Source organism: Mustela lutreola, chromosome 11 (assembly GCF_030435805.1).
Source record: "Mustela lutreola isolate mMusLut2 chromosome 11, mMusLut2.pri, whole genome shotgun sequence".
NCBI classification, from domain to species: domain Eukaryota; kingdom Metazoa; phylum Chordata; class Mammalia; order Carnivora; family Mustelidae; genus Mustela; species Mustela lutreola.
In genome coordinates, this window is record NC_081300.1 from 36,656,023 (window position 1) to 36,675,666 (window position 19,644).

A 19,644-nucleotide genomic window follows, 5' to 3' on the forward strand; every position below is an offset into this window, starting at 1 on the left:
GGAAAAGGGAAAGCAGGCCTGAGAAGCCCGGGAGGCAAGAAAGCTAAGGCCTGGCCCTGACGGGCTCTCAGTGTTGACAGCGGCAGCAAGCTGATGCTGCCCCGACGAATCCCAGGATGGCTCAGAGACTCATGGTCTCGATTTCAAGGCTCTGAATAACGTCAAGATTCTTACCCCTTTCTGAAAAAAAATCTATAGATGACCAAGTATAATACAGGGGAAAAATCAGAATGTGTTCACGAAATCTTTTTTTATACTTCTGTCAATTCTGGTTATTTTTATATTTGAAACATGCTTTTCTAACCTCATCAGTCAGTAACTACCATCCAGATGGTACAAGTCTGAATTTACAAGCTTGTATTTTGTTTGGCGCTATGACCCACTTTTAGGTAATATTTTCACATTATAATTACGCTTAAATTAATTCAGGGATAATTGGATTTAAAGTTAAATATTATTATCCTTAACAACTGAAAGCATAAATCTGACAGATTTGCAAAATGTTGTTCATATAGGAATAAAAGAACTTACGCATGAAACCATCACTTTCCAGGTGCACTAGATTTATATAAATGAAAAATCCCAATTTTATTAATGGATCAGAGGAGAAAGCCCTCTTTAATATAATAATGTCTGTGTGGCTCTTTACATATATGGTACACAAGTGTCTCATGTCTCTCAAAATATACTTAGAATCCTTTTGATACAATTCCCAAAGCTCCACTGTTCCCTTCCCTGTCTATAACACCTTGGGGAAAATGTCTGACAAAGTAGTTACCTGACAGGAAGAGTCCGATCACCTTTCCTTCGGTCCATCTCTCTTTGGGGAACTGGATACCAGCGGAAATTAAGCTTCCAGTTGAAGCCACCATAGGTCATATCAGAGCCTGCCATGTACTCAAAAGTATCATCACTGATCACATCAATGATAGGACAGACCACTGTTTTCCTAAAATTATAAAAGCAAATGAAAAAATCTTCACTTTCCTTTTTGAGGGACAGCATAACAACTATATTATAATTATATGCTAAGTGCTTTTAAAATAAAAGTACATTCTACAATGTTAAAAGCAATGGTGGAAAAATTTCCTGCTGTATCCTACTAAGTTAGCATAATTATTATTTTTTTTAATGTGTGAGAGAGAATGAGAGAGAGAGAGGGAAGGAGGGAAGAGAGCACTGGGGGGGGAGGGACAGACAGCCTTAAGCGGCCTCTGAGCTGAGCACGATGCCAGGCTCTTTCTCATGACCCAAGCTGAACCCAACAGTCGGACACTTAACTGACTGGGACACCCAGGTACCCTTAAGCAAGCTTCATTACATACCACACTTGCAACTGTTGATAATCCTCCATTCCCTTTTCATTCAGACTTTGATGTATTTGCCACATGTAAAAACACTTCAAATATTTCCAGCTTTCAAAAGTAATAGTTTTAAATGATTATGTATTTAATCATTTTAAGGTAAGTTTTCTTAGTAAATTCTTGGATATTTGTGTTCCTTATAGTTTTTTGCTCTTAAAACTACAAGCACTGGGTGTTACACGCAATTAATGAATCACTGAATACTACATCAAAAACTAATGATGTACTATATATGCCAGCTAATTGAATGTAATCATACAAAATAAAATACTTTTTTCAAAAAATAAAAAGATAAAATACTAAGTGCAAATGTTCATATAATCAGTATTTTGCTTTTAAGATAGGAATGGGTTTACTGAATTAACGGAATGAACTTTTTCTGTAGCACTCAATCTTTACCGCTTTCCATATACATAGGTATATGTGTATATTTCTCCCTGTAGCTTCTTTATAAAGCTATCGACTTTGGATGATATTTTCTTACATTTTGTTGCCAATATAATGTTAAATAGTATCTTACAATTTAAAATTTTTTGTTTTCTAGTTATTAGAAAGGATATTTTCCCTGCAGGATTGTATCTATTCATACAAATTGTCTGATTCCCCCAGATATTAAAAATTTTTTCTGTTGGTATTGTGGTATTTTTTATGAACCTGAAAAAACTTCCACATGACCATAGCTCCTTCCTAGGAAAGGTGCACCACATAGAGTCCCTGGCAGTCACATTCTGGAGTATGTAACCTTTCTCATCTTCCGCATCCACACCATCTTCATCTTTCCTGTATTGTTTAAGGAATCTTTCCCTACACCAAAATCATAAAGATATTCTCCTATGCCGTCTTAAAGAGGATTACATTTTTGCTTTTCATATTTAAGTCTTTAGTCCTCATGGAGTTGATTTTGGTATGATATACAGTAAGTGTCCAACTATATTTATTTTCCTTACAGATAACCAATTATTCCAGCATGATTTATTTGATGGTCTTTTTTTTCCTCTGTGGTAATTATCAATGTCTTTGTCATAAGTCAAGTTTCCATATAAACATGGGATGGTTTCTAGACATTACTGTTTCACTAGTCTATTTGTGAATTTCTGCATCAGTAGGTCACTGCCACAATTAAGATAGCCTCAAAATAAATCTTGGTATCTGGTAGTGTGCCAGCACTGTTGTATGTGACTCTTCTTCTTCAAGGGTATCTTAGCTATTTTATTTTTATAATAACAGATGTTTATTGAATGTTTCCTATGGTCTAGGCATGGGTACATAAATTTTCTCAGATTTTAAAAAAAAATACGCATTTCCACATAACAGAACCAGCCAGTTCCTCCAAGAACATTCTGTTGAGATTGCAAGTGGAAATGTACTGAATTTATAGTTCAATGTGGGGAGAAGAGCTATTTTTACTTTTCTATCCATGAATATCATCCTCTTCTCTACTTAGATTATCTTCTAGTAAATTTCAAGTGTTCTATTTTATGGATTTTAAAAAATATTATTTGAGAGACCCTGTGAGCACAGGAGTGGGAGGGCAGAGGGAGAGGGACAGACTCCCCACTGAGCACAGAGCCTGATGCAGGGCTCGATCCTTGGACCCTGAAATCATGACCTAAGCCAAAGTCAGACATCCAACTGACTGAGCCACCCAGGTGCCCCACCGGTATTTTGTTAAACATATTCCTAATTACAGCTTTTGATTTCTACTGCTATTATAAATGGGATCATTCCTTTTTTTCTTTTTACATCATATTTTCTAACTATTCTTTGTTGTTGTGGAGAAAGCTTTTCTATAGAGACCTTATATTTGGCAACACTGCTAAATTATTATCTCTACTGTTTTGTGTAAGACTTTTTTTCATTAAGAACACATCATCTGGGGGTGCCTGGGTGGCTCAGGCATTAAGCATCTGCCTTCGGCTCAGGTCATGATCCCAGGTCCTGGGATTGAGCCCCACAGTGGGCTCCCTGCTCTGCGGGAAGCCTGCTTCTCCCTCCCCCACTCCTTCTGCTTGTGTTCCCTCTCTCACTGTGTCTCTCTGTCAAATAAATAAAATCTTTAAAAAAAACAAAAACAAAAACAACACACCATCCGCAATTGACAGTACTTTTCCTTTGTAATCCTTATACCCTTTCTTTTTTTTAAATTTTTTATTTTATTTTTTTACTAACATACAAAGTATTATCAATGTATTATTAGCCCCAGGGGTACAGGTCTGTGAATCGCCAGGTTTACACACTTCACAGCATTCCCCATAGCACATACCCTCCCAAATGTCCATAATCCAAACCTCAGTTTGTTTTGTGAGATTAAGAGTCTCTTATGGTTTGTCTCCCTCCCGATCCCATCTTGTTTCATTTTACACCTTTTATTTCTTATACTCCTGTAAAACGTAAGGCTTCCAATAATACTAACTATTAGTAGTAATTCAGGGCATCATAAGGATGCACCATATCTTTGAGAAAATATTTTGGGATGGGGCTATGTGGCTTAGTCCATTAAGCATCGGACTCTTTGATTTCAACTCTGGTAATGATCTCAGGGTCATGAGATCAAGCCCTGTTGTCAGGCTCTGCACATGGAGCCTGCTTAGGATTCTCTCCCTCTCACCTGCATGTACTCTTTATCTCTCTCAAAAAAAAAAAAAAAATCAACTTTTTTCTATTAATAAGATGTTTGCTAGTTAAAGCTTTTTTGAAAAGCCATCCTTCTTCAGATTAGTAAATTTCCATTCTGTACTAGTTCACTAAGTACTTTTAATTATAAACGGATGTTCAATTTAATCACAAGTGAACACATTTTTTATTTATTAAAGTGATGACAGATTTTTAATGATAGGTTTCAATCAGTTTTAGAAATGTTAATGAGAATGTATTATGTGAACTGGTTTTATATTATTAAACTAAACCAATTAGTCATATTTTCTTTTACATATTTTTCACATAAAAATAAAAATATTTTGGGGTGCCTGGGTGGCTAAGTCAGTTAAGCATCTGCCTTCAGCTCAGGTCATGATCCCAGAGTCCCAGAATCAAGCCTTGTGTTGGGCTCCCTGCTCAGCAGAGAGCCTGCTTCTCCCTCTCCCTCTACTGTTCCCCCCGCTAGTGCTTGCGCTTGCGCTCTCTCTCTCTCACTAACCCTCTCATATAAATACATAAAATCTACATTATATATATTATATATTTATATATGTGTGTGTATTTTATATAATTATTTTTCCCTCCTAGTGGACTCGATTTTCTGGTATTATGACATTTTTTGTTACTGTTCATGAGTGGGTTTGTGTAATTTTCCATATATTTATTTTCTGGCTATGCTATCAAAGTTATATTAGTCTCATGAAGAGCCGAGTTGCTTCCTCCCTTCTTTTTCTATATTGTTTACAAATTCTTAGGGGAGACTTGTTTCCCTGTCACCACCACATACCAAGGTTGAAACAGGCAAGTTTTCTTTGATGTGGTAGGATGTATTTCTCATGCTCACTCACACAGAGGTACAAGATCCTAGCTTTACACAGGTGTTTGCTCTTCCTTCTCCAGCCTTAGGCAGGGCCTAGACCCAGTCTCCTACCTTCCCACCCATTTGTCTATCAAGTCAAGAGAGGTTCTGTGTCCTCTAAGTTTGGCAGAACCTCTCCAAGTGAGATCTGATTTTAGTGTTTGGACCACTCACTCATCTCACTTTGCTTTGACGTTTGCAAAACTTGACTTCAGTGCCAGCTCACTGATGTATTTAAAAACATGTCTTACAATTTATCCGGCATTTAAGCTCTTTCAGTTGGAAATGTAAGTCAGGACACCTAATCTACCATACAGCCCAAACTGGAAATTGTGGTTCTCAGTTTAGTCAATCCCCCCTTTCATTTCTGCCATTTCCTCACACTGCTGCTTTCTCTCCCTGGGCCCAGGCTCCTGCTCACGTGTGGTCTTATGCAAGCTAGGATTTCCCAAATCAGCCAGGCACTACTCCTAGAAAACCATTTACAAAGATGGTCTCTTCCTTCTTTAGGCACTGTTCTTCCTAACGCTGCTGTACCTTCTTATTGCCCCAATGCTGGTTTTCCCCATTTATTCACCTTTGAAAGGGCGAGATATAGTCCCAGTATTTGCTAACAGAACAGATGCAATGGCTTTTGCCATGTTTCATTCAACTAGTACAGTTTACCTTACTAAAATCTAAACCTTAATGCTAAGTTGGCACAGACAGCCTCTGGCACAAACTGCAATGACAAGAAGAAATTCAACTAATGTTAAGTCTAGCAGATGGAAGTTAGCTTCTCTCCGGATACACAAGAACTATGCCAGGGACCAGCAGCAGGTAATTCTTTGAAAAATGCATGCATTGCTCCCACTGCTCTTCCTGTATCATCAGAGAGTACAGTGCTTCTCCATATACAATGAAGCACTGTAAGATACACTGTGTATCTCCCCACCCCCCTTCTTCTTCTTGCCATGCATCAAGCTGAGGGCTAGAGTCCCAGTAAGGAAGGAGACAGGGATGAGATGACCTGCCTGCTCCAGTATTAGCCTTAGACAGAGGGGGCAATAGTTTTATCTTACGTTTCCTGAGGTCACTGTCTTCTGTTCTGCTCCCATTTAGTAAATAGAGCATAAGGTATACATCTGAACATGTTTCCTAATCCAGCCTCACCAACAAGACTACAAACATTTCTTTGTGATTATCTTCCCTTTTAGTTTAGAGTTCTTCATGGGTATTTTATTTTATTTTATTTTATTTTATTTTTTTTTTTTTTTGTTTAAAGATTTTATTTATTTATTTGTCATAGAGAGAGAAGCGAGAGAAAGCACAGGCAGACAGAGTGGCAGGCAGAGGCAGAGGGAGAAGCAGGCTCCCCACCAAGCAAGGAGCCCGATGTGGGACTCGATCCCAGGACGCTGGGATCATGACCTGAGCCGAAGGCAGCCGCTTAACCAACTGAGCCACCCAGGCGTCCCTTCATGGGTATTTTAAAGGAAACTTCAGAGGAAGTTATTTTTGCATTTATCTATATACTCAGAATTTTTCAGCTTATTATACCATTTAGGACAAACACACTGAAAACAAATGTATAGACTTGAGAAACTTACCTGTCATGTTTGATTCTGGCTAAGAGAGGCTCCAGCCATCCCACTGTACATTCACAGTGAGCATCTAAGAAGGTGATCACTTGGCCTTTAGACACAGCAGCTCCTTTTAATCTAGCTCTGATCAAGCCAGAACGTTGTTCCATTCGAATTACATGAACTGGTACTTTTAATTTTTTCACGTAACTCTCCAGAGGTCTTTTTAAGAAGTCTGAAAAATTAATAGAACAAAAAAAATGGTACATGAAAAGACTGACCTGGTGCTACCCAGATGTAAAGCAATTCTGATGTGCAATACTCATTCAGCAACTATTTCCTGAGCACTTTTAGTGAAGCTCCCATTTCACTACAGGGAGCCTTTTTATCTCCTGAGACAATGTCCTAGATTTGCCTCTATCTTATTACATGAAGAATTAGGAGAAATCTTTGGGCTCAGGCTCAGTCAAAGACAAAGTTCCCTAAGCAACTGGGCCAGTTTACTTCTTCTTTTTCTAATCATGCTTAAGGATCAGGAGTAGAAAGAAAGTAGTTGAAGAGCATTAACTCCAGACCTCTGTAGACCGAAGGAACAGAACATGCAACAACTGTTAGAATTCAGACAGTTGTGGGATTTCTTCAAGATCCAACTCGAGACTCACTGTCTTATGGACTACCACAGTCTTAAACTATGTAGTTCTTCTGCAGGAGGCAGTAAGTGAGGTCAAGCTCAGAAGGAAAATGCTGGATCAAACAGAGTTCCTTAGCAGACAGGTAGATCTAAGTAACAAAGGTTATAAGAGGGAAGCGCAATTGAAGGAAAGGGGGGGAAAGGAGAAGGAAAGGAAGGGGCTGTGTGAAACCAGCATCTCTTCTGGAGTGTTCAGATAGAGGTTATGTCTCTGAGCCAAGGAAGTCTTACCTCCAAAGTACGTATTGGACTTTAAAAAGCAGGAAAGGCTCAGCTTCCTCAACACAAAGAGAAAGAATTTTTCAGCTCAGGTTAGTTTGTGGAATTACTGCTAGAGAAGTTTTTGAGGGTGATATGGTCAAATGTCCTTCCAACTAGTCCCAACAGGCCAGTTAGGAGAATAATCTCTTTAGGGGAGGAAAAACTTGAGAGAGAACTGCTGGGACTCCCAGGACTAGCTCTGTCCCACAGGATTCTCATAAGGGGAAGGTCCCAGAGAGCATGGTGTATGTATTAAGGGTCTCCTTAAGTACTAAACATGGGAATCCAAAGGGCTTCCTATGTAGCGCAGAGAGAAAGACAAATAGGAGTGATAAGGTTCTTGCCTGCTTGAACTGGTGAGACCAGAATGACTCAATAATGAAATAATCAGGATAAGAAAATTTGAAAGTGAAAGGTCTACGACCCCACCATACCAGACTACTGATTGTTTCCAGTTTTGCTAATGTATTTCCTAATTAATTTGGGCTAAAAACAGTATCTGTAAAATAGCTGGAGTAGAACTCCTACGAGGTCACCACTGTGATTTTATGAACCAAATCTTAGGGTCAGAGAGCTGTAACTCCATTTTGAATAAAAAGGCGGGGGGAACATCAATCCTGGAGTAGAGCAAGATTCTGCAATGGCAGCTACCATTTTCTGTTTGGCACAATGCCAGGCTCTTTACCCATTTTATATCATTTAATCCTGACAATAGCAATGCTATGAGACTGTCACTACACATATTTTAGACACACAAATATGAGACTTAGAATCTAAAATGAACCAATGAAAGTTACACAGCTTGTTAAGGAGTGGACCAAGATTCAAACCCTGGTCTGCCTGACTTCAGAGCTCATCTTTTCATCCACAACAAGAAATCCCAGAAGGGAACTTGAGAGAGAACAATTGAGGACTGTGGAATCACCTGCACTAACACAAATTTAACTTTATGTGCAGAGTGTGATGGACTCCTACGTGATGGGGTGTGGGGTATGTTTTAGGGCTTCAGACAAGTTGAGGCTGGGTGTGTCATACACAAGATGTCTCCCAATAAGCTTTCCCAAAAATATCAGACAGCTTAAAGTCTTCTTAAGAATCAAAGCAATCTAATTCCCAAATCCCACGTCTCTGAAAGTTAAAATACTCTGTCCTCTCTATAAATAAAATGAAAAATGCATGATTCTCTGGTCTGGCAGCTCAAAACAGTTGCCATATTTTCTTGGCATCTTCGTTCTACATCTTTGTGGCCTTCATGCAATAAGGCTAAGAAATAGGTGTCTGGGCGCCTGGGTGGCTTAGTTTGTTAAGTGTCTGCTTTCAGCTCAGGTCATGGTGCCAGGATTCTGGGATCGAGTCCTGTATCAGGCTACCTGCTCGGTGGAGAGCTTGCGCTTCCCTCTCCCTCTGCCCCTCCCCCCTGCTCATGCATGCGTGCGCTCTCTCTCCCACTTACTCCCTCAATTACTACTCTCAAATAAACAAATAAAAAAAATCTTATAAAAAAAGAAAAGAAAAGAAAAGAAATAGGTGTCTTCCTAAAAGAGGATATAGAATTATGTACCCAGGGATAATTCTACAAAAATGAAGCCATGGGAGGTTAAGTGACTATGAGTAGAAGCTACTATGTCATCTAAAAATAAGGTAGAATCTTATTTATCAGAATATCTTTATAGCTATTAGCCTATAAATGGATCCCTCAGCATCTTTCCATCAGGGAACGTGAGACTGCTAGAGAGGGTGTTGGGAAAATTTCACTGCTTACAGGAACATCTGAGAAATCTTCGAGCAGTCGAAACAACAAGGAATTTAGAGTCTAAAAAATCTGACTCCTAATCCCTACTAAATAAGAATCTCTGCTTCCTTTTGTGAAAGATGAGAAAAACAATAGTCCTCTCAGATTAGGAACATTATATCAGTTCTAAGTCTTAAGATAACCTTCTGAGATGATGATTACATAACTTCTGACATGGAGTGGGGACTCATCCAGACTCTGTCTTCATTTTAGACCCTGTAACTGTGATGTTATTACACGTGAGTTATGTAGCATTTAAGAGGCAAGCGCTAGGTTTACGCTAAGCCTCACCAGTAAAACGGGGATAATTATAGTGCCTACTTCATACCTAATAAATGGAGCTACTGACAACTCAGCAGTTCAACTATGAAAATGGGTATCCTGAGGCCAGAAGCAAACCAGGCACGCTAACGCAACCTAATTAGAAGTCTGCATAGACAAGAAGTAGAGGCAAGAGTTAACTGACTGGTAGATCACTCTTTCATTCACTCGTTAAATTCTGGACTATTTATGCAATAAGTGCTGTGGGCAATGAGGAAAGAGGGGTAGGCACACATGCCCGACGGAGTGTAGAGTCTGGTAGGCGAGATGGTCTTTAAACAGATAAATAGTTAAAACTCTGATGAGAGCTATGGAGTGTAATGTTCCAAAACATGTTCAGAGGGACCCGACCTGGTCTTGGGAGTTCAAGGAAGGCCTCTCTAAATATATCTCGATTCTGAGTAAACATGTGAGCTGAACGGTGGGGATGGGGTGGCCAGGGGATGGCTTGGGATGTGAGGAGAGATGCAGGCAGAGGCCGAGTCATACAGGCCTCCGAGGAATGGGGTTAGACAGAAATGCCAAGATCAGAGCAGCATGTTTAAAAGCTCCCAGGGCATGCAGCAAGAACAGAGGGGGGAAGGCGAGGGTGTGTGTGGGAAGGCCAGACCAGCAGTCTGTTTCAGTAGCCCAGGTGAGAAGTAAGGGTGCCTTGCCCCTGTCTCATGAGTAAGAAAGTTACATAAAAACAGAGCTTGCTCTGGTTGTAGGGCCTACCAGTTACCATCCAAATAAGAGAGCCAAAGAAAGTTAGACTAGGGAATTCTCAATCTGGATAAAAGGACTATAGTTGTAACCACAACAACACAATACCTGGTGGTTCCCAACCATCAGAAATAGTGAGCCACACATCTGAGGCTTTCCAAGGAGGAAGATGGAGAACCAGACTCCTGACCAGGTCTCTGGGGTAGGCAGGACTACTGGGTCTTGCTGAGTGAACCAAGAGCCCCAAGTAGAGCCATGAAGTAGATCTTGGTCCACGTTTCTCTTATAGATTTGTACAGGTAGGGTGATTAAGAAGGGCCCCAGTGAGGAAGGGAAATTATTATTAGTATATGTGACTTTGTCAAGTTAGAGCTGTGGGCACATGTGTCTTTGATTAGGTCATGTCCTACAAAAATGTGCTTACACACAGCCCTCCCAGGCACGGAAGAGAAGATCAGAGAACACAAAGGAGAAAATGGAAAAATAATTCGCTTCGTCTGAGGAAAAACAGCTCTCCTTGAGGAATATTTAATCTAGCAAATATCAACACGTAAGTAAAACAAACACAAGTCACTTCCAGGCTGTGTTTGTATATATTCCTGCTTCAATGAACTTGGGCTAATTTTCTTAAAGAGGGCTTAATTAACTCCTAGCAAACAATTATCCACACGAGGGTTTACACTTCTATTGTCAACAATAACTCTTTAAGTGTGCTATTCTTAATTTCTAACACCTCACTCATTTTGACATTAATTACATTACATACTATTATTTAAATGCTTTGTGTGTTTATAAATGGTCATCTTAATCACATTAAGGCGGTAAGCTATATTATTTTTTGTTTATACTTCTACAATTTGGCACAGTGGTAAGATTTAAACTGTTATTAATGTGCAAATTACTTCCCATAATTAAGACATGAAGTTATTGTGATTAAATTTACATACTTAGTATAGTTATGGAAAGAGACGTAAAATACTAAAAGAAAACACCTTAGCAGATGCAAAGAGAGATTTGGCGAGAAAGTTAAGTAGCAAAAGAGCTTGAAATGATGGTCAGGAAGTCTAAGGCTGGTGAAGGAAGGAAGGAAGAGCCATTTTCTGTAGTTCTTCTAAATTTTTCTCATGAGAGCACAGGAACATCGGGGGGATGAACATAAGACACCAATGGTCCTCAACAGTGGTGTGAGAAAAAGCGCCTGGGAAATGCTGGGTATGTCGGAGTTTAACAGGTTTCCCTACAGATGGGACTTAGCAGAGCCTTTTTTCACCCCGTGGTGTAAACTCTCTAAGAAGGATTCAAAATAAATAACGTTAGCTCAAGGTACTTTTAAAAACTTTCCTAAGAGAGTGTTTCATGAGATAATTTGAGAGATTCTACGCTTGTGAAAAATTCTGAGATTCCTGGAAGAGTAGGAGTCACTGTAGAAATTTCTTATGAGGTCAGAGTCATATTACATATCACTCTCCTAAGTTCCTTCCTCACCCTTTTATATAACTAGCTATAGGTCATTCCTGAACCTAGGAATGGAGAAAATGGAAAAACCTAAGAATAATCTGGAGAACAAAGTCTCACCTAGCTAAGGTTCCATTTTCCTGTCAGAGGTACTTCCCACTACACATAGAATTCAATTTCTCCATCCTGGCTCCAAGGAGGATCCAGTCTCTCTCCATTAACTCATGACTGCAGCTTCCCACAAGGAAAATTCTAACAAAATCATGTGGGTTTTTTCACTGTTCTGCATAAATCTTTATATTATATACATTATTTCTTTTTAAAAAAAGATTAAGCTGTGACACAAATGTTAATTATGGTAATATTTTAAGTTTCACAAGGGCGTAATTTTTTGCATATGTGAATGAGTCTAAATGCCACCAATACTTTTAGGATAAATTAGAAGTCTGAATAAAATTATTAGGTTAAAAATGATACCGACGTTTCTTAACCATTAATGATAAAAGCTTAGTATATTACTGGCATTAAAATTTAAAATTTACCTCTTTCACTGGCATCATCTACTAGAACAATTTCTTCTAGCATGTGTCTTGGTGAGCGATTAATGACACTATGGACAGTTCGCAGAAGTGTGCTCCAAGCCTCATTGTGGAAAACAATCACCACACTGGTTGTAGGAAGATTATCTGGATACACCTTTGTTTTACACCTAGAGACAAAGCAAATGCCTTTATAAAAAGTGACTGTTAAAACAGCATATTCAATGCATCTGGAGTAGAAGGGATAATAGAACAATAAAGACAGTTTGCTCTAGTGGTGGGACTCCTGGTAACTGTTCATTTAAGTCTGGGTTAATGCTGCATGTTTATTTAACAAAGAGTACCTATTTAAAATTCTATGTTTAGACTTAAATTGTCTTAGAGATATAAACTATATTCTTAAAATTAGGCCTCTCTTCCTGATCAGTGTCTTCTGCTGATTCATTTTAATGGACAATGTACTAAGACTACATCACCAATCGGAAACTCAATGTGTTTCAAGAATTCAATTAGACAAAAAAAATCAGAAACACTGAAAGTCTATGCAATTTAATAATCTAAAAAAAAAAAACCTTCCACAAAGGAAAAGAACTAATATTTACTGAGTATTTTGTATTAGGTACAAAAGCTTCCTAAGAATTCTGGGAGGTACCTGGAGCCACATTTCACAGAGAAGCTGAGGACAGACATAAACGGGAGTGGCAGAGCTTGATGAGGACTCACAGTCCGTGCTCTGTTCAACAAACGCTTGATGCTGTCTCCTCCATGGTGAAATTATATGGTAAAAACTATATCTAGAAATACAACAAAAAGACCAAACACACCCAAACTATATGCACACAAAATCGATGTATTAGTTGTATGTTTCCAGCACTTTGTTAGGCAACATGGTCTCTCCCGCCGGTCTCATCTGCTATGGAGCTACTGCACGAGTGAGACCGGGAACAGCAGCAGGCAAGCGGACATCAGGGGATGCAGTTTAGAACATCTGCACTCCTAAAAATGCACATGGAATTCTTTCGTAGGTATCTCCAAACTCCAACCGTTGGTTCCAGCCTTCTCTTTCCACCTTGATTTCCAGCTCTCACAAGCTCCTCAAACCTCATGGTCTCTCCCATCTCCTGTTAGACCTGCCAGTGGGACTGGAGACAGGAAAGAAGGGGGCGGAACCGAGGAAAATGCCAATAAGCCCTTCTTCTGAAGCAGCCATGACAGCCTCGCTACTGAAAGTGTCGCCCGAGGGCTGCTGGCTGGCAGCTAGAAGGAAGGAAAATGGGAGGGGAAAGACATGACAAGGGCCAGGGGCTGAAAGGAGAATCAGAAGGAGGAGTTCCCTGGGGGCCCATCAACACCAGTTCCTCCTCACTCCAAAGAGGAAAGGAGAAACAAAACGCTTCCATTGTCCTTCATTATATCCCTCTTCAGCCCCTACCATTGTCTTGACCGTTCTTCCCTTCACAGTGTGCTCTCCATCTCCTTCTACTAGTAACCCCACTCCCACTTACAGGCCTACAGACTCCTTTCTACACCAGTCTGTGCCCCTCACCCTGGGTTCACTCCAAACCCCACTAGGAGCCACCACACAGCCTGCCGCCCTGTCTACAGCTCCTTTCCTCCAAGTCCAGGCCACAGAGGTGAGGCCCAGAAGACCAGGTGCTTGGCTCTGGGAAGGATATTTGCCCTTAGCATTCCAAGTAATACTTCTGAGAACAACTTCCCATTAAAACTGTTATGTTATAAACAGAGGCTAGATTATACATTTATACTCAGTACTATATGCTTCAGGTACATCACAGGTGAGCAAGCCAAGATACTCATGCTTTCATCCCGAATGCCTAACTCACAGACTGTTGGCACAGGACTTTGAAATCAGGAATGGGCCCGTATATGGGTAAAGGGAGCTCAGAAAAAGAGTTTCTAATATTATTTAACTGAAGCTTACTAAGTCAGATATGACTTCTCTTCCCAAATTAATCCCACTCATTACTGCAGGAGAACTAGGAAGCAGAGATCAGCCAGAGCAACTACATAGCTGCTGGCTTACCAAACAACAAAAGAATGAAATCAAGTGAGACACAGAAGATGACTAAGCAAACTGCGCAGTGTATAAGCAGTACCAGTAGCTGTGTGCACGGCTAGCAAGTGGACAGGAAGAAGAGGAAATTCTGAGAAGAGATTCTGCAGAAGAGAAGAAATAGGTCAGACTTATTTCTTGGAAGACACAGGAAAGAATTCAATTCTGAAACTATATGGAAAGAAAGACCATAAAGACAGTAAGAACACTAGAAATAGAGACTAAAATGGAAATCGTTCAGAGAGGATGAAAGAATCAAAAAGCAAAGCACAAACCAGGATCCAGACAAAAAGGAAAATAATTTCCTAAATCAGTTAAATTTAATCATTCAGAGAATACAGGGAATTCATAAATATTCTCTCAAAATAGCATAGGAAATATAGAGAAAGTATGAAAAAGTCAACATAACTGATCTCAGAACATGTAAGCCCCACCCCAACCTGGGAAATATATAGGGCACTCAAGGAAAACCAAAGATCCTTTCAGCCTTCTAGTTAAGCTACTCCCATGGAGGGACCAACTATGCCCACCAGTAGGGAATCATTCTGGGGGTGGGAGTAGGTGGGAGTAGGGGATCATTCTGGGGGTGGGGGACACAGAGCTGAGGGTGAGCAGGAAGGCCACAGCTGTGTTACCAAGCAGCTTTTTTCCCCACTCTGTCCCAACTGAGTCTTTCATCCTGAGGAATGAAGATTAGCTAGTGTAGGACTGTGCTACTATTAAAAAAAGTTACATGCAGGTTTCACAACAGGGTGTAGGTTGGGGAAAGAGGGAAAAGAAGAGGCTGAACTTTTTACTGAAATTATAATACGCATACAAAAAGCAGACAGATCATAAGTACGAATGAGCTTCCACCAAGTGAATGCATCAGCACCCAGATGAAGAAACAGACTGTGACCTGTACCCCAGAAGGTTCTTTTGTGCTCCCGCCCAAAGTAACCAGTATGCTGGGCCTTTAGCATTGCCGATGAACTGTCTTTTGTTTGAACTTTAATTTAAAGGGAATAATATAGAGCAACAGTTCTCAAACTTTTGACTCATAACCCCTTTGTGTTTAAAAACTGATGATCCCAAAGCACTTTTATGTAAAGTACAGCTGCTGGTATTTATGTTACACACTGAAACAGAAAATCTTAAAACCTAAGAATATACAAACACATATTATGCTATCAGAGGTGATCCATGCTATCACAGAGTGTGCCCATTATGGATTTATTGCCTCTTAGATCCAAATACACCCTCCACTGCCTGCTCTGTGATCATGCGACTGGCTCCTATAAGTATGTCGTCTTTGCAGCTGGCAAAAGGCATACATAAGCTTTGCACAGCACACACACGAAGGGACACTGCAGGAAGTGCAAATTTCCCTTCCTGGTTCCAGCACACTTTCGTTTTTCTTCTTCCTGCTTTGGCACTGCCTGTGGAGTGGGAGCCGCACACCCAGATGCATCATCCCCACTGAGTTTCAGCAGCACCCACCCTCTTAGGCACATTCTCAGTCTCTCAGGTACCTCAGCAGCTGGCTTCCCAGTTTTGGCTTTCTGTACCCCAAGAAGCATGGTTCCTGTTTGCCAGTTCTGGCTCTGATCTCCTACTCATTAAGCCTGTCTGTCAGCCCTCACTCTGGAGGGTACTGCGTGCCAGGTCTCGCCAATGGTAACTAGCAAATTTCTCTACCACCCAATGAGCAGCAAACATGACTTCTCCAACGAGGTCTGAAGCCCAGCATCAGGGAGAAGGCTCCCTTCAACGTTTGTCATTCCCTGGTACTCTCGACCCTAGGATATACTTCATAACTGTCTTTACCCCCTCACAGTTAACCTCATTATATTAAAATTTTCTGTTCGAATTATTGTGTGATTTCTGTTTCCCTGCTAGACCCTGATTTACACAGCTTCTCAAACTCCATGGTGCGCTAGCTGAAGGGTAAGAGTGAAGGGGGCAAATCAATGTCTTGGTAACACTATGAAAACTTTTTGACCTTGCAGGCTCCCTGAAAGGATCATCTGAAGGACCTCCAAACGTCCCAGGACCACACTTTAAAAGAACTACCGATACAGAGCATATTCTTTTGTGCCTCAATTCTTTCCTTCAACACTGCTTGTATACCATCCATGCTGATATGGGCAAGTTTATTTTTACTGCTGCACAGTACTCCTTTAAAGGAATAGAAATGTGTATGTGTGATATATGGGTTCACACATACCGCCCCACATACATATATCATAGCTTCTTTTCTATTCTAATATTTATGGACATTAAGATACTTTCCAGTCTAGGCTACTATAAACAGTGCTGAGAAAATCACTCATGTACACATCTTCTGGTGACTGCATGTATGCATTTTTGTGTTACTGGGCAATAAGGTATACACAGGCTCAGCTTTAGTAGATACCAAGAATGGTTTTCCAAAGAGGATGTAGTAATTTCTACCATCACCAGCAGTGTGTCATAGTTTCAGTGTTCCACATACCTACCAACAGTGTCATTTCTTTGAAGGGAGTAATAAATTCTCTGAGTTTTAAAAAAATGCATAGCTTCATAAAACCACCACCACTTTTAGGAAACAGAACAGTTCCACCTCCAAAGAACCCCTTTTCTTATCTCAACCTCCCCTACACGTAACCCCTAGCAACCAGTATCTGTTCTCCATTGCTATTGTTTTGCCTTTTCACAAATATCCTATAAATGGAATTACACACCGTGTAATCTTGGATACTGGTTTGTTTTACTCAGCATGTCTCTGAGATTTACTGAAGTCCTATGTGTCAAAAGTTTATTTTTTTATGAAGAGCGCATCAGAAATCTCATCTTTCAGTGTCTTCATTCACTAGCTGTTTCCAGTTTAGGGCTGTTATGAAGAGACTGTGTCATTTTGCATTCCTACCAGAAATGTATGAGAGTTCCAAATGCCCTGGATCTTTGTCAGCACTTGATACTATATTTTTTGGTAGCCATTTAAAGAGGCATAGAGTGGTACCTCATTACGGTTTTAATTGGCATTTCCTCGATGGCTAATGTCTTTTCCTGTGTTCATTTGCCATCCATATGGTATCTTGGGTAAGTGTCAAGTGTTTTGACAACATTTTAGTGCTTTCATTTTTCTTAATTGGGTTATGTTTGAGAGTTCTTCATATATTTTTGATACGAGTCCTTTGTTGGAGGTATGGTTTGCAAATATTTTCTTCCACCTTATAGCTCATCATCTCATTTTTTTTTTTTTAAAGATTTTATTTATTTTTTTGACAGAGACACAGCGAGAGAGGGAATACAAGCAGGGGGAGTGGGAGAGGGAGAAGGAGACTCCCCGCACTGCTCCCATGGCTGGAAAGCCCTGGCAACAACCCTAGGGACAAGGAGAGCAGAGAAGGGGAAAAAAGAAGATACAAATATGGGGGAGGTGTTTCTCCACTAACCCTTAAGAAACCCTGTTCTCATGCCTCAGAACAGAAAGAGTGTGTTTCTCTTGCGGGCTCTCCTTCTACACCTGGTACATACATCTGAGTTTTGGAATGCCTTCAAGTACAATGTTGAATAGACGTGGAGAGCATTCTTTCCTTGCTTCTGACCTTAGGGGAAAGCTTTTAGTCTTGTACTATTAAACATGATATGACACTAAAAGCATAATACAAACTAATACATTTGTCTTTATCAAAATTAAAAATTTTTGTGCTTTAAAAAGTACCACTAAGGAAATGAAAAGACAAGACACAAACTCAGAGAAGATACTTAGAAATTATTCATCTGATAAAGGAGCTGTATCTAGAATATATAAGTAACTCTTACAGCTCTGCAATAGAAAGACAATCTGATAAAACATGGGCAAAAAATCCAGAGAAGTTTCACTAAAGATATAAGAATGGCCAATAAATACATGAAAATATCCCCAATATCATTAGTCAAAGGCAATGCACATGAAGATCACAAAGAGATACTACTTCATATGCAGCAGAACATCTCTAAGAATAAATACAGGTACAAAAAAATGTTGGTGAAGTTGTGGAGAAACTGGAACACTCGGACATTTTGCAGGTGGGAATGTTCACAGTGCAGCCACTTTGGAAAAAAGTTTGCCAATTTCTCAGTTAAAAACAAAGCTACCATAAGACATAGCAATTAGGAATCTACAAGAAATATGAGAACATAAAGAATAAAAGAACAGTGTAAAGCTTGTTTTAAAAAGCTATTCCCTCCCCTCTCTACCATTCTGTCCCTGTAAGGAAACCACATGCAATTCTTTGACCTCTTTCTCTTGGTATTTACCTCCATAATTCTAAATACTCTATCTGAATTTTTATTTGCTGATTTTTTTCTAGTTCTAGATATTACATATTAACTTACTGCAGAATGTAAGGATTTATTTCCCTCCTATCCTCATCCTAACACATACAATTGCTACTCCCTCGAGGTAGTTGCATTAGAAATCTGGTTCACTGTTATTTAATATTTATATAAGGACTATGTAAAATGCTACTTAAAGCTGATTCGTACATTGTGAATACTTTTCCTTTTCTCCAGGACATTGCCTTCCACTTTACCCTAAGTTATTTTTGCCACTTTTCTTTATTTTCTATGTATCTATCACTAATTCAAATCCAGACTCTCAACAAATCGTTTAAATAGTCTCTTAACATGTTTGGAAGCATGAGCTGTAATATGAATGAAATCATCTTAAAGCAATCCCTCCTGAAGTTTTCTGGGCGGGTTGCCTCTGTGCCCGCACCACTGTGGTCCAGGGCCCTCTGCCATTCTCACCGGGATTCTACTGGCTGTCCTGCACACTGAATCTCCTGTCTTTCACATCCCATGCCCTTCTTTTCCCTGGTTTACTCCTTTGTTTGTCAGAGAGCACAGACTGAGAAAAGGATGAGGGGAGATGGGCAGGTTTTTGAAACTATACCATCACAACCACAGTGGACAGATGCTTTTAGTGGGAGTGAGTTACATACTGGAACAGAGCTGGAGTTGACTGAAAAATCTCTGGTTTTACACAATGAGTGAAAACATAAGTGGTTTCATCTATGTTTCCATGGACAACAGTAATTAAAAGATGGCCTACATAACAAGCATTCTTGTTATAAGTGAGTGAAAGAATTACTGAATTAACTCTAATGCATGAAATTCACAATGTGGTCTGAGTGAGTTTGAGTGCCTGCCTGAGTGACTCAGCAGTGTTTTGGGAAATAGATTATTATATTTGCTTAGGATAGTGATCATCTCAGCAAGACTGGGCTTACCAGAGGATCAATCCACACAAACACCTACAATTCAGGAATGTAGAACAATAGAAGTGCCATGATAATTACTATTTATATTATTTTGCAACTGTTAAATTCTCATTGTACTTATTTTTAGCCCTTTTAGGGCCTGAAATGGCATTACGA

General features: G+C 39.8%; 1 protein-coding gene across 2 annotated transcripts in view; it reads right to left on the reverse strand.

The window, feature by feature from the left end:
• GALNT1 (polypeptide N-acetylgalactosaminyltransferase 1) overlaps positions 1-19,644 on the reverse strand; it is a 123,787-nt gene that overhangs the window by 18,648 nt on the left and 85,495 nt on the right. For both annotated transcript variants that reach the window (XM_059140899.1, XM_059140898.1), the window contains 3 exons: positions 12,190-12,356; positions 6,450-6,657; positions 779-949 (listed from right to left, as the gene is read on the reverse strand). In XM_059140899.1, the coding sequence (XP_058996882.1) occupies positions 779-949; positions 6,450-6,657; positions 12,190-12,356 (546 nt within the window). The remainder of the gene's footprint in view (positions 1-778; positions 950-6,449; positions 6,658-12,189; positions 12,357-19,644) is intronic.